Source organism: Hypanus sabinus, chromosome 3 (assembly GCF_030144855.1).
Source record: "Hypanus sabinus isolate sHypSab1 chromosome 3, sHypSab1.hap1, whole genome shotgun sequence".
Taxonomy (NCBI): Eukaryota; Metazoa; Chordata; class Chondrichthyes; order Myliobatiformes; family Dasyatidae; genus Hypanus; species Hypanus sabinus.
This window is the reverse complement of record NC_082708.1, coordinates 101,376,242-101,391,414: the sequence shown is the minus strand read 5'-3', so window position 1 is coordinate 101,391,414 and position 15,173 is coordinate 101,376,242. Positions and strand designations below refer to the sequence as shown.

At 38.9% G+C, this 15,173-nt stretch overlaps 1 protein-coding gene across 4 annotated transcripts in view; it reads left to right on the top strand.

Annotated features, from left to right (window-relative positions):
• Positions 1-15,173, top strand: part of spock3 (SPARC (osteonectin), cwcv and kazal like domains proteoglycan 3) — a 454,551-nt gene that overhangs the window by 210,226 nt on the left and 229,152 nt on the right. For all 4 annotated transcript variants that reach the window (XM_059964877.1, XM_059964876.1, XM_059964878.1 and 1 more), the window contains exon 4: positions 7,936-8,044. In XM_059964877.1, the coding sequence (XP_059820860.1) occupies positions 7,936-8,044 (109 nt within the window). The remainder of the gene's footprint in view (positions 1-7,935; positions 8,045-15,173) is intronic.

Below are 15,173 nucleotides of genomic sequence, written 5' to 3'. Positions count from 1 at the left end.
GGAAAACTAAGTGAGATTAATAAAATGTACTGCATAATTTTACAGCCAGTGAGATGCATTTGGAAGTTTGACCCTTAACTGTAGAGTCATGGAGTAAGCTGCAGGAGCTGTGATATTGAAGCTCCGCTAGCTGTACCACTGTACCACCTATCTCATTGACGCTGATTGGCGATACAGTATTGACTGATGCACTGAAGATAATTCGCCAGCTCTTCATCATTCACTTTGACATCTTGTAAGTCCATCCTTGTGTTGTCAGTTGTTATTCTGAGCAAAACTGGGGGGGAGGGGGAAGAAATCATAATCTACACATGGCACTTCCCTGATACTTCCTGCTTCTATTGGCCTGTCAAATCAGGTCATGTTGTAGGATAATGTTACATGTGACAGATGGAATGTACATAATTCACAAACACGGTCATTGAGCTGTTGTGTTCACTTTAACAGGCAGTGAGGACAGTGCAAGGCAACTGGGTTTTGGTTTGTCTGTAATGGAAGAAAAGGGCTGCAGCTTTTGTTAAAGCTCATAAAACAAGACTTGCATGTTTTATTCACAAAATCGCACAAAGTTGGTACATGGTGGAAATGCCATTAATTTTAATAAGTACAAATGTATTTGCATGCCACTGGAAAGCTAATTTTCTTTGGAAAATAGCCAAAAAAACAAAAATTGTAGACTTCCTCACAAATGCAGAGTTCAATGTTGAAATAACATTTGTCATTGTGCTTTTCTGAATTAGCATTAAATTAAAAGTAATACATTCATATTTTCTGCCAGGTTGTAAGGATGTTTAATAAAGATTTATTTGCAAAGGTCCTTGAGTGTCTAGTTGTTAAGACCAATATTCAGAATAAATTTTCATAGATTTCAGTATTGTCTATATAAATATGTCACTAAAGTTCAATTATAATGGACGTCATGTGTGATGGTTTCTTACACCAGAAAAATTGTGAGTTATTTTAGACAGTGATCTCTGCTTGTGTTGAAGCACTGGAAGTACAATATAGCAAAGAAGAATATAAGTTGACTCCTATCGCTTAAATCCATCAAGCAGATAGCACCATGAAAAATTAAAATCTGTGTAGCTAAATTGTTGTGTTAGTGGCTCATATCTTTAGATACTTTACACGTTTTTGTGTCTATTTATATGAAATCCAAAAACATTACAGAGCAGAAACTGACAAGTTATTACAATGAGTCTTTACCAGTATCAAATACCTAGATTAAACCCAAATAACGGGACTTCCGGTAAGATGGCGATTGCTTAGCTGCTCAGAAACTTTTGTTCTGTTACTGTCGCTATCTTTACACTAAATGTCTCCATTTTTCAAACCTTAGTCAGGAACTTTTTCGGTACCTCTTACTTGCCTGTGAACACCTCTAACTTACAATGTCTAGCAAGAGCTCTAAATCCGGGAGAAAGGAAGCTCCGGCCCTCTCAGACGAGACCCTGGCTGCGCTCGGTCAGCTCCGAGACGAAATTTTAAAGGAATTCAAAACCGCTTTCAAACAGTTGGAGGTCAAGATTGATCAAATCGAGCTTCAGGTAGGACTTCAGCGGCGGGCGGATCTCATCCGTGGCCATCCTCACTCACAGGGCGCCGGGTGCCGTACCTCCACCGCTGGATCCGCCGCCACCATGCCTCGTCATATTTGTGAAATCAAAGATTTCTTGCTAACAGCAAGAAGAAAGGATGCAAAATCTGTGAAAATCAAGAAGAACAAAGAAAATCAAGAAAAATCAAGAAAATCAAGAACAAAGATAATGTAAAATTTAAAGTACGGTGCAGTAGGTATCTGTACACACTAGTCATCACAGACAAAGAAAAGGCTGAAAAACTCAAACAGTCCTTGCCCCCAGGTTTGGCTGTCAAAGAACTCAAGTGAAGAGCTGCAATTTCAATGTTCAGATTTTATTGAAATAAAATGACAAAAGGCAAAAAAAAAGATTGATCAAATCAACGACAAGTTGGGCAAACATGCCCAACACTTACCTCGCATCGATTCGACTTCTGAAGATTTAGAAAATCGTGTTCGATACTTGGAGACTCTCTGTTCCAGCTTGGAGGAAAAGTGTAACAAACTCCTTTTCAAAACGGTGGATCTCGACAATCGCAGCAGACGCTGCAATCTTAGAATTCTTGGATTGCCAGAGGCCACCGAACAGGGATCAACAGTGAAGTTTTTCGCCGAGTTTCTCTGTGAGATATTCGGGAAAGATTTGCTTCCGAACCCGCCTGAGCTCGAACGAGCACACCGGGTCATGTTCCCGCCGGAATTCTGGGCAACCGCCCGCGACCAGTAATCTTGTGCTTCCATCAATACCAGGTAAAACACCGTCTGATCGTATAGGCACGTCGCAGAGGTTCTTTTATTTTCCAGGATACAACCATTCACTTTGTGGAAGATTTTGCACCCCAGACCTTAAAGGTCTGAGTTTAAAGATGCAATGAAAGTGCTTTTTGATCGTGGTTTTAAACCTTCGCTTCGGTCCCCTGCTGATCTACGAATCAAACTTAACACTGGGAAATACAAATTGTTTAAGTCAGCCAAGGAAGCTGAAGCATTTGTGGCAAGTCTTCCGGCTATTCAGTCATCTTCGGAACCCGATCAGACCTCCTAAAATGGTGGATAAGTACTTCTCGTAGTAAAATTACTTTTTCTGGACTCAGACTTTACTTGAATCATTCAGACATTATTCATCGAAACTCTAAGGGCTGTTGACAATCTCTCCCTGGATTTGGTGTGTGTGTAATCTATCTTTTATTGGTGTACAACTTTATCTACAGAGTTCTACAACTGACTTTAACTTGTTTTGGAGGTTTGACGTCTTCAGTGAAGGCCTTCCTGTTTGTTGGTTCACAGTTTAATTGCCGATCTATTTTTCCTTCTTTTTATATTTATTTATTTTATTATACTTTTTTCTTTTCTTCACCCCCTTTTTTCTAATTTCTGAATTTTTTTCTCTCTTCTCTGTAAGTGGTTGATAAATACTCGTCTTGAATTTATAATTTTCCCCTTCCTCTCCTTTTTTTTTATCCCTTTTTTTTCCTTTCTCTTACTTTATGCTTCTATAATTTTTTCGCTAGCAGGTTAGGTTTGGTCCTCTTCCGATTTTCTCTGAATTAAGTTTTATATTCCTGCAGACGGTGTTCTAATCTGTAGTTATATTTTTTTAGTGCATAAACTAGTTACTATTTATTATAGTATTTACACGGAACTGCTGTTAATGACACAGATCTGGAAGTTGTATTTGGGTTAATTTTTTTGGTGGAGCTAGCTACTTGTTTTGGTAGCCGTCTAGTTTTGGGTTGTGTGGGTGGGGTGGGTTTTCTAGTTCCAACATCACTCACTGTATATATTATATCTCTTTATTGCTCAGGACATGTATATGTTTTGATTTTACGAATCTATGTTTATATCTCTGCTCCCAGACTGCTATTGTACTGCTTGATTTTTTATATGCCTTCTGCCTTTTATGCATTAGTAATTGATAATGGCTAGTGCACTTAAATTCGTGAGCTGGAACGTAAAGGGATTGAATCACCCTGTTAAAAGGAGGAAGGTATTCTCACATATCAAACAACTCAAAGCTGACATTGCTTTCCTTCAAGAAACTCATATTCGTTGCTCTGATAACTCCCGGCTTTTGTCAAAGTGGGCGGGTTAGCATTTTCATTCATCCTTTACCGCTAAAGCTGGGGGTGGGGGGGGGGGTCTCCATTCTTATTAACTGAAATATTCCTTTTGAACTCCATAATAATATATCTGATGTAAATGGCTGTTTTATTATTGTTTCTGGCAAACTATATAACACTAAAGTTGCACTAGCAAACCTGTATGCCCCCAACTTTGATGGTGTTAATTTTTTTGAACAGTTTTTTCCCTCACTACCAGACTTAAATTCATACTTTCTTATACTGGGTGGTGACTTTAATTGTTGGTTAGATCCCAATTTGGATCGATCGTCCTCTGTTACTAGACCACCTACTAAATCTGCCTTAGCTATCCAATGGTTTCTCTCTAATTATGGTATCTCTGATATATGGCGTTTCCTCCATCCTACGGAGAGAGATTATTCTTTTTTCTCACATGTTCACCATACCTTCACTAGAATTGATTATTTCTTACTCGATAACCAACTTATTCCATTTTCCCACTCTTGTGACCATCAGAGTATGCTGATCTCTGACCATGCCCCAATTACTCTCTCTCTGAATTTGCATGGTCTCCCTCAGAGGAATAAACACTGGCGGTTTGATTCAACTTTACTATCGGATGATGATTTTTAAAAAATTATTAAGGATCAGATAACCTTTTATTTTAACACTAATACATCACCTGAAGTGCCATCCCAGATTGTTTGGGATGCCATGAAAGCATATCTGAGGGGGCAAATAATCTCTTACACAGCAAATCTCAACAGAAGATCCCGTGCAGATCGATTAGACCTCATTAACCAGATTAAAGAATTGGATCAAATATATGCCCAAACTAAGAACCCTGAATTATACAAGAAGCGTGTTGAACTCCAAACTAAATTTAACCTTCTGTCCACTCAACCTGTCGAACGCCAACTTCTCGAAAGCAAGAGTCGCTTTTACATTCATGGGGGTAAGTCTGGTAAATTCCTAGCCACTCAGCTGAGGCGTTCCAAAGCCAAACAACATATTACAAAGATCCAGAAGGAGAATGGAGATTTTACATCGGATCATTTAGAAATTAATGACGCATTTAAAAATTTTTATTCTCGGCTTTATTCCTCTGAATTGAATGACAATATCTCTGTTGATCAATTTTTACAGAATCTGAATATCCCCTCACTTTCATCTGACTTCAAAGCCAAACTCAATGCGCCTATGTCATTAGAAGAAATATCTACTACAATTTCTGCACTGTCCTCAGGGAAATCTCCTGGACCTGATGGGTTCCCTGTAGAATTTTAGAAATCATTCTCTTCTCTTCTTTCTCCTCAGTTACTTTCAGTATTATCTGACTCATTTAATTATGGCAAACTGCCACCCTCTTTCAGTGAGGCATCTATTATTCTTCTTTTAAAAAAGGGCAAAGACCCAACAGAGTGTTCCTCGTATAGGCCGATCTCTCTGCTCAATGTTGATGTAAAGATCTTAGCTAAAGTTTTGGCTCATAGATTAGAAACCGTCAACCCTCCATTATCTCTGATGACCAAACAGGCTTTATTAAAAACCGTTTCCCTTTTTTTAACATTCGGCGTTTATTTAATATCTTATACTCACCTCCAACTGGGATTCCTGAATGTGTTATTTCCCTCAATGCGGAGAAAGCATTTGATTGTATAGAGTGGAACTACCTTTTTGCAGTTTTAGAAAAATTTGACCTTGGCCAAAGTTTCATCTCTTGGATCCAATTGCTGTGCCTGTGTCCTACTGCCTCTGTTTTAACCAATTTTCAGAAATCCCAAGTATTTAATCTCAAACGTGGCACCCACCAGGGATGCCCCGTAAGGCCCTTTCTCTTTGATTTGGCTGTGGAACCTCTGGCGATAGCATTTCGAAACTGCCCTGAATTGACTGGGATTTGGAGAGGGGGTGTTGAGCATAAAGTTTCTCTCCATGCTGATGACTTATTACTCTTTCTCTCAAATCCGTCTACATCCTTACCTCTAATGTTTTCACTTCTTGACCAGTTTAGCCAGATCTCTGGCTATAAACTTAATTTACATAAGAGTGAACTTCTCCCAATTAATAAAGAAGCACAAGAACTAACATTTCATGATCTCCCTTTTAAAGTAGTCCATAATCAATTTACTTATCTTGGAATTACAGTCACAAGGAAGTTTAAAGATCTCTTTCGTGAAAACTTTGCCAACCTTTCATATGCTATAAAACAGAGTCTGGTACAATGGTCACCTCTATTTTTTTTTGGTAGGTCGTATTAATGTTGTTAAAATGTATGTTCTCCCCAAATTTTTATACCTATTTCAATCTATCCCAATTTTTATTCCTAAATCTTTTTTTGATTCCTTAGACTCTATTATTTTGTCATATCTGTGGCAGAATAAGCGCTCTAGAATTAATAAAATCCATCTCCAAAAATCTAAAAAAGAGGGTGCCATGGCTTTACCTAACTTTCGTTTATATTATTGGGCAGCTAATATACGTTGTGCTACCTTCTGGTCTTTCTTCCATGGCCAACCCGAGTGCCCTAACTGAGTGGTGATGGAGCTGAGCTCCACCAAAGAATTATCTATCTCTGCACTTCTTGGCACTGCACTCCCTAGTAGTCTGCCCAGATCAATAGCTAATCCTCTAGTTAGACACACTTTGCGTATATGGGCTCAGATCAGGAAATGCTATGGTTTCCAGGGGTTTTCCGTTTCCAGCCCTATTGCTCATAATCACCTTTTGTTACCTACTACATACGATTCAGCATTCCAGGTTTGGTATAGGAAGGGCATTAGACATTTTGAAGATCTTTTCATTGATAATCGCTTCACTTCGTTTCAGCAGCTCTCTGTTAAATTCAATCTGCCCAATGCTCATTTTTTCAGATATCTCCAAATCCAACACTTTATTGCTCCTTTAATTCCTAACTTCCCTGAAATGCCTGCGAAAAATGCTATGGACCTATTTCTTTCCATGAATCCACTAGGTAAAGGCTTAACATCAATCAGCCGAGATAAACTAGCGGCCTTACGACGGGCCCCCATGGATAAAATCAAAATGGCCTGGGAGCAGGATTTAAATATCTCCTTATCTGAGGAGAGCTTGGATTCAGTTGTCAAATCGTTAACTCAACCCCTCTTTGTGCTCGCCACTGCCTTTTACAGTTTAAGATTGTTCATAGAGCCCATATGTCTAAATCTAAACTATCTCGATTCTACCCTTGCGTTAGTCCGCTCTGTGATAAATGCAAGAGGGGCGTGACCTCTCTCATCCATATGTACTGGTTCTGTCCTAGCTTGGAGAAATTCTGGAAAGATGTCTTCACTGTGTTATCGTGTATTCTGAATCAGCACCCAGAACCCTTAATTGCTCTGTTCGGTTTTTGGGGCGAGACAGATTTATGTCTGGGTCCGACCAAATGCCGAATATTATCCTTTGCCTCTCTCCTGGCTAGACGCTTGATCCTCCTCAGATGGAGAGATGTTGCCCCGCCCACTCATGCTCAATGGCTTAACGACATCATGGCCTGTTTGGACCTCGAAAAAATTCATTATTCAGTTCTCAATTCGGATCTAAAGTTCCATAAGGTCTGGGGACCTTTAATCGAGTACTTTCATAACCTTCCTCTTGACTAGGGTTTTGTTTTCTCTTCGGTCCCTTGCTTTCAGCTCCTCTTTTTTTCTGGTAGAAGGCATTATTACCCTCTGTTGCTGAGTGTATTCACAGTCTGGGAGCTTGGCTGTCCTGACTTATACTCTCTATATTGTGTTGTGGTTGGTCTGGAGTTGCTGTTGTTTTTTCTTGTGTTGTGGGTCTTGGGGAGGACACTAAGCTTACTTGTCTTTAATTTAGGTGCTTTTTTTTTGCTAAATTCTCTTCCTTTGTAACATATTGTTATTGTATGCTTAATTTTGCACTGTTTTAATGTTCCTCATTGGGATTTGGGGTTTTTAATTTGTAAAATGTTTTGAAGAACTAATAAAAATTTTTTTTAAAAAACCCAAATAACATTGCAAGTAGCTGTTAATCGGGATTTTCTATGCAATGATATATGCAGTCACCGAGTTTCTTTATAAGAGCTTATTCTTGCTGTCTCAACTACAATTTTGGTAAAATGTTTCACTGTTCTAATCATCTTTTAACTGAAAAGAAAAATGGCAATTACATTTAGGCCTGGAATTAACAGCTGTTGTGCAAACAAATTAGTTTCAATTTTGTAGCCATTATGAATACAATCTGGAACCACAAATATATTAACTTCTTTCTAATTACTTTCTCCAAAACTAGATGCTGCTAAAGATCCCTGTCTAAATGTGAAATGCAGCCGGCACAAAGTGTGCATTGCTCAAGACAACCATCGAGTGGTTTGCATTAGTCACAGAAGACTAACGCACAGGTAAATTACCAATACCACATATTCACTATTTATCACCTGCTAATTAATTTTGTCCTCATCGAAGTTACAAGGCTTGTATTTGCTAATGTTAAACAATTAACTGCTAAATAATGAGGTCATTTATATATTTTGCACATAATAGAGCTTTTACTTCTGATCTCCTTCTTTTCCATTATACTATGCAGTTGATCTTTATCAAATGGTAAATCCTTTGAGAGGCAAATGTTGCTTTAATTAATTCTCAGATCATTCAAGGTGAATTAAGATGTTCTCAAAGTCATTGATATACTAGGTCTGTTCTTTGGGCTTCATAGATTCTCCTCTGGAGGATCCTGCAGAATTTCTGTCTTGTAAACTGCTATGTAACCTAAGAGGATTTAACATAGTGTTCTATAGCATCATATTGTTGTGTTTCTGATTGGTTTAAATTGGGTAACTGTAATTTCCAAAGAACAACACTTCTGATTATACGTGCAGCATACTTTTTCAAAATCATGATCTATCAAAAAAACTACCAGATAACACTGAAAATTGGTCAGAATGATATACCTGGGTGTATGATACTACATTTGTGTCTAACTTTGAGCACAGTTGATGCTACTTGATTATGAAAGTAATTTATAGGGTTACACATAGGCTTGTCTAGACTAATAAGGAGAAGAAAATTAAGCTTACAGACCATTAGAGACATTCTTTTATAGGCAACTTATTGCTTGATAAATAATATAGCAAAGGTTCAGCAGACATTGAAAACCAAGTAATCAGTGATCCTGTTTTATTAGCTATCCATTGAACTCTCATTTACTCACCACATCTGCCTGATCTTTTGATTAAGATGTATATTTGGATCAGTATGTGGCATAATAATCTAACAAATGTTTGTGTTTAAATTTGCATTTTTCTGCTGAGGTTGAACCCCTAAATATCTACTTTCTAAAAGAGGTTAAAAATCAACTGCACCGTCATGTACTTTGTACCCTCACATGAGAACTTTTTAAAAAATGCTTAAGTACAATAGCCAAAAATGTCTGAAGTATCACAAAGGAAATTTTTAGCCTAGGTTAAAGGCTAGCTGATCAAAGTGCAGAGGGTTTTCTGTATTTCAATGGAAGATACTAACACAAGTTCTAATTTGCCTGTTTAGCCTGCCTTAGATCCCATTTCATGATTCAAATTTGTTCTACTTCACCTCTTGCTCAAGGCTTTTTAAGTAACCAAAGCAAAATATTTAAACAAAGCCTTTCATAACCTCAAGGCATCCAAAAACACTTTGCATGTAATAGAGAACCTATAGACGTGTAACCACTATTGTAATATTGAAAGCAAACTTCCATAAATACAATGTGAGAAGAGTCATTTTTAATAATGTTGATTGAGGGATATTGTTTAGGACACAAGGGAAATCAACCTAGCTATTTTTCAAATAGTGCCATTAAATGTTCTATCTTTATAACCTGAGAGAATATCTGAAAGACAGCACCTCCAACAATGCAGCAATTTATCTACTGCATAAAAGGTTTAGTCTTTTACGTGTTTTGAACATGATTTGAAACCACAACCTCAATTTCAGTATCAAGTTTGCACCAATTAACCTATGACTATACTTCATAACCAAATTCCTTTAACTGATTGTCATCTTACTGTTTGTAAAATTTCTCCATCTGCATATTAGCTATGAAAAACAATTGCCATATTTAGAAAGAAATTAATTGACTTTGATTTTCACACTGTTGTGTCTGTCAACAAAAGCCACTGGAGAAAAGTCTTTATTCACACACATACAAGCTAACAACAGTTGGAGTCACTCTGATTAGATGCTCTCTGATGTAACTTTACATCACATTTTATATGCTAAAGATCAAATTCTATATTTATATAGAATAATTCTATATTTATGTAAGACAGTTTCTATTTTTATAATTCTTGTTCTGAGTTACATATAATTTTCAAACATCTTGATCTTCACACCAACACACCCTAGACCACTGTCTCTTAGCTGCATTTATACATATGCAAACATCTCAGGTCAATGGGGTGCTTCCCAGTTAGCAATCAATCACAATCTGCAGCTCCAGGAAGACCATTGTTGTGAATTCCATTTTAAATCCATCTAAAATCTATATTCAAATCTGAAGACTGGTTGCAGTTCAAATTAATGGATAGGAAGATATTCCGTATCTCCAGAATATGCTCTAACAGTGCAAAATGCTAAAAATTCCACATGGCAACACGAGTGGATCTGCAGATGCTGGAAATAAATAAAAACACCAAATGCTGGCAGAACTCAGCAGGCCAGGCAGCATCTATGGGAGGAGGTAGTGACGATGTTTCGGGCGGAAACCCTTCATCAGGAGTGAAGTAACATGGGGTGGTCAAGGGGGGATAAGAAGTGGGGGGAAGGATGAAGTAGAGAGCTGGGAAGTGATAGGCTGGAGGGAAATAGGCTAGGGGGAAGGTGAAGAATTATGGGAAATAAAAGAGAAAGAAAGGTAGGGCTGGGGGAGATTATAGTGGGGGGGGGAAGAGAAAGAGAACCAGACTAAAATAATAGATAGGGATGGGGTAAGGGTGGGGGGCAGGGGTATCAACGGAGGTTTGTGAGTTGAATGTTCATGCCAGCAGGTAGGAGGCTACCTAGGCGGGAGATAAGGTATTGCTCCATCAACCTGCGTGTGGCCTCATCTTGATGGTAGAGGAGGCCATGGACAGACATGTCGGAGTGGGAGTGGTCTGTGAACGGTAGAGGAGGCCATGGACAGACATATGGGTGTGGGAGTGGTCTGTGGAATTGAAGTGGAACTGAGGCACCACTTCACCTGTGAGTCAACTGGGGTGATATACTGTATCCGGTGCTCCCAATGTGGCCATTTATACATTGGGGAGACCTGCCGCAGACTGGGAGACCGTTTCGCCGATCACAGGCGCTCGGTCCTCCAGCAGTGGCGGGATCTCCCTGTGGCCACACACTTCAATTCCACAGACCACTCCCACTCCGACTTCTTATTCCCCCTCGACCATCCCATGTTACTTCACTCCTGATGAAGGGTTTCGGCCCGAAACGTCGTCACTACTTCCTCCCATAGATGCTGCCTGGCCTGCTGAGTTCTGCCAGCATTTTGTGTTTTTATACAATTCCACGTGGAATTGATGACTTTTTTTTACCTTGTACGTATGCGTCAGGAAGTTCAGAATTCCTAAGCAAATACAAAAGTGCTAAGGTTATAGACCAGCTTTTGCCCCAGACTCAAATATTCTATGTAGGGCAAATTGCCTGCTGAACCTATACTATGTAAAGTGAGTCCTGACGAAGGGTATCAGCCCGAAACGTCGACAGTGATTCTCCTTATAGATGCTGCCTGGCCTGCTGTATTCCACCAACATTTTGTGTGTGTTACTTGGTAAAGCTTATAGCTTGAAGTGTGTGTGTTTTAATGCTAGGAGTATTACTGTATAGGTGAAGATGATGAGCTCATGCCGTGTATCAGTACATGAAAATATGCTGTTGTAGATATTGCAGAGACTTGGTTGAGAGAGGGACAAGAATGAGCATTTAATGTTCTGGGGTTTTGATGTTTTTGAAAAGATAGAGAGGGAGGTACAAGAGGAGGGGAGAGTTGCATTACAAATCAGGAACAGTATCACAGCTGCACTCAGCAGGGAGATATTGGAGGGCCAGCTCACTGAATCTATATGGGTAAATTAGTGTAAGGGAAATTATGAGGGTGTTTGGCAGGAACTGAAGAGAGTTAATTGGGAGCAACTGTTTTTGGACAAGTCCACACCAGCATGTGGAGTGTGGTTAAACACCAGCTGCACAGAATAATGGACAAGCACTGTATCGTCCAGACAGAAAGAAGGACAAGGATGGCAAGGTAAGAGAAGCTTGGATGTTGAGACAGGTGATGAATTTGGTCAAGAAGAAAAAAGGAAAATTGTAAAGCTTAGGAAGCTAGAATCATACAGAGCCCTTACAGGTTATAAAGGAACCAGAAACTAACTCAAAAAGGGAATTAGGAAAGCTAGGAGGATGCATGAAAAGGGTTTGGCAAGTAGGATTAAAGAGAATCCCAGGGAATTGTATCTGTAACTCAGGAACAAGAGGATAACTTGGGAGAAGCTCGTCCAGGCTTCGTGTCTATGGACTCACTTTAATTCTGAGTGCTATTTGCTTACTTCTGTAGTTTGCACGCTTTTTTTTCCTGTCTGCACATTAGGTGATTGACTTTTTTTTCTGGGTTCTTTTGGGTTCCTTTACTCTGTGGCTGCTTGTAAGGAGACAAATCACAAGACAGTATAATGTATACATACTTCAATAATAAATGTACTTGGAAGTTTGAAAAGCATTTCTGAAAGCATACACATTGAACCATGAAGTGGATGGGCTACAGCAACAGACGACCATGGACCTACACTCTTTGACCGCTTCATTAGGTACAGGAAGTACCTAATAAGGTCAGCACTCAGCACACATCTGAAGCTGTGTGAGACTAGGGGTGTTAATTTATCTTTAATGTTTAGTTCTCTGTAAATTCTTTGAAAATATCCTCATTAGCTGTAGAGAGGTTAGGAACATTTGGTCCTGCTACTGAAACAGAAGGTTTCAAAATGAGAATATTTCCATTACCTTCTGAGGAGGAATGAAAACAGAAAGAAATAGGGTTAAAAGATGGCAGAAGACATTTATATCTAGCAGTTAACAATAAAATGCAGTCAATAGTGTTTGCAGACCAAAGAGGTCATTGTTAAAAGTCTTTCTACATTAGTTCCTTAGTAATCCCTTGTCAGACTTCCATCTCTCAGAGACAATTACTTGTTATGACAGCTTCTGGGTAAATATCTCCAGATTGCTTCAAAAAGGAAACTAGTATTGACTGAAGTAGAAATGAGTGCTTTGAACACTTTGTCTCTGAATATTTCCAGCTAATGTGTTGTGATTTACATTCTGTATATTCCACAGTTAAGCAGCTGCTCAATATATTCTACACAATTTGGCAGTGATGCTCTGTTCATTCAACCATCAACAAGGAACTTGTGAAACAGAAAGCAAGCTGTCCATTTCTATAGATTCCTACGGCTTTCATTAAGTGCAAGGAACATACTTGATTTTGGAAGTTACATATGTAACAGCTCAATTTCATTAGTACCTTTAATTCTTTAGTGTACCAGGTAAAGAATACATATTCTGTATTTTAATGTGTGTCAACAAGGTAGCTGTTAAGGAATTTCTGACATCCAGGCAGACTGGCAACATTGCCGCAAGTCTCATATTACAACAACAACTTAAATTTAATGAAAAGATTCATGAGAGTAGAGAATATGTACATATATACTGCTGCTGAAATTATGCACATTTCTGTTGCTGTACTACAAGTTGATGTGATATTTGCATTGCTTGTCACCAACTCCCTTTAACCTGAAGCTTCTGGTCAAGATGGCATCAGTGAACAACGTTACCTAGGCAATATCTACCATAAAGCTGTTCCTTTAACTTCATTTACATTTAAGATAAAAAGTTGTGTTTCCAGTATTGTTGGAGCCTGTGATCTACAATTTAAAGGTGTGTTTTTGGGTTGATTGAGTAATCTGCTGCTCTGCAGTTTCTGAGAAGATTCCAGAAGGGGAGCATACTTGAGTCAAGAAGCTTTGAGACGGGGCACAAGCCCGTGATCGACTCCATTTTTTTGCCGATTTCACTGATTAAGGCATTGAGGAAGATTGAAACATTAAGGGGAGCAACTGTCATCTCAGAGGGAAGGCTTCTGCTTTCGAATGGTCTCTCCCTCGATGCTGTCAGAGGATGGTGCAAAAGTTCTGGGTGTGCAGTTTATGGATTGGACTCTTTCAGTTTTATGTTTTTATATTGTGTTTTCATCCGTTCTTTCTTGTGGCCATTTGTGCACGTGTGATGGGGTGGGGTTGGCGTTCTTGTTGCTGTTTGTGCAACTTGTTTTTGTTTTGTGCATGCAGGGTGGGGTTGATGTTCTTGTGGCCAATTGTATGATTTGTTTTTTGCACACAGGGTGTGTGATGTTCTCGTTGCCATTTGCACGATTTGTATTTTTTTCATGTGAGTGGGGTGAGGGGGTTTATTTTTTTGTTGCCATTTGCAAGATTTGGCTTTTTTGTGTGTGTGGGACAGTGTGAGGTTGAGGTTCTTGTTGCCGTTTCCATAATTTGTTTATTGCACAGGGAGCTGGGATGTTCTTCTTGCTACTTGTGCAATTTGTTTATTTTTGTGCGTGTGAGGCAGGGTGGGGTTTTTGATTTCTTGTTGTCGTTTCTGTGATTTTGTTTTTTTGCACATGAATGTTTAATGTTCTTGTGCTATTTGTGCAATTTGTTTTTTCTGTGCATTGGGTGGTTATTTGCCTTTTGCACACGGGGATGTTGATGTTCTTACTGCTGTTTCCGTGACTTGATTTTTTGCGCGGGGGTTGCCAGTGTTCTGTTGATGTACTTTTTGCTGAATGTGCGATTTGTTTTTCTTTGCACATGTGGATTTTGATGTTCTTGTTGCCAATTGTGCGATGTTGGGTTTTTTTTGTGCGTGGGGGTGTTGATGTTTTTCTTTTGAATGGCTTCCATGGTGTTGGATGTTTCTCGGGGTTGCATACTGCATAATACTTTGATATTAAATGTACCTTGAACCTTCTAGTAGACTGTCTAATTGACTTAGTGAATGGAAGTGGTAATCTGTTGATGAGACCATACCTGAAGTTGCTAATATGAAATATAGAAGGAATGTCAGTGGTAAAGGTTTTTTCCACATTGAGTGATGGGAGTATGAAATAGCCTTTGAGAGGTAGTGGTAAAGCTAAATACATTATGGACATTTAAGAAACTCTGGGATAGGCATGTGGATGGTAGAAAACTGGAGAGCTCTGAAGAAAGGAAGTTAAAAGTTTGGCAAAACATTATGGGCTGAAGGGATTTTACAGTACTGATATGTTTATTTCTGTTGTGATCTTCCTATTTAAGGAAGGATGCACTTATGTTGGAGGCAGGTTAAAGAATGTGCACTGAATAGATTTCTTGCATGAAGGGAATGAAATATGGAGAGAGAATGAGCATGTTGGCTTTTAGATTAATCGGAGGTAACGTTGTTAAAACATGTAAGGTTATGTGAAAG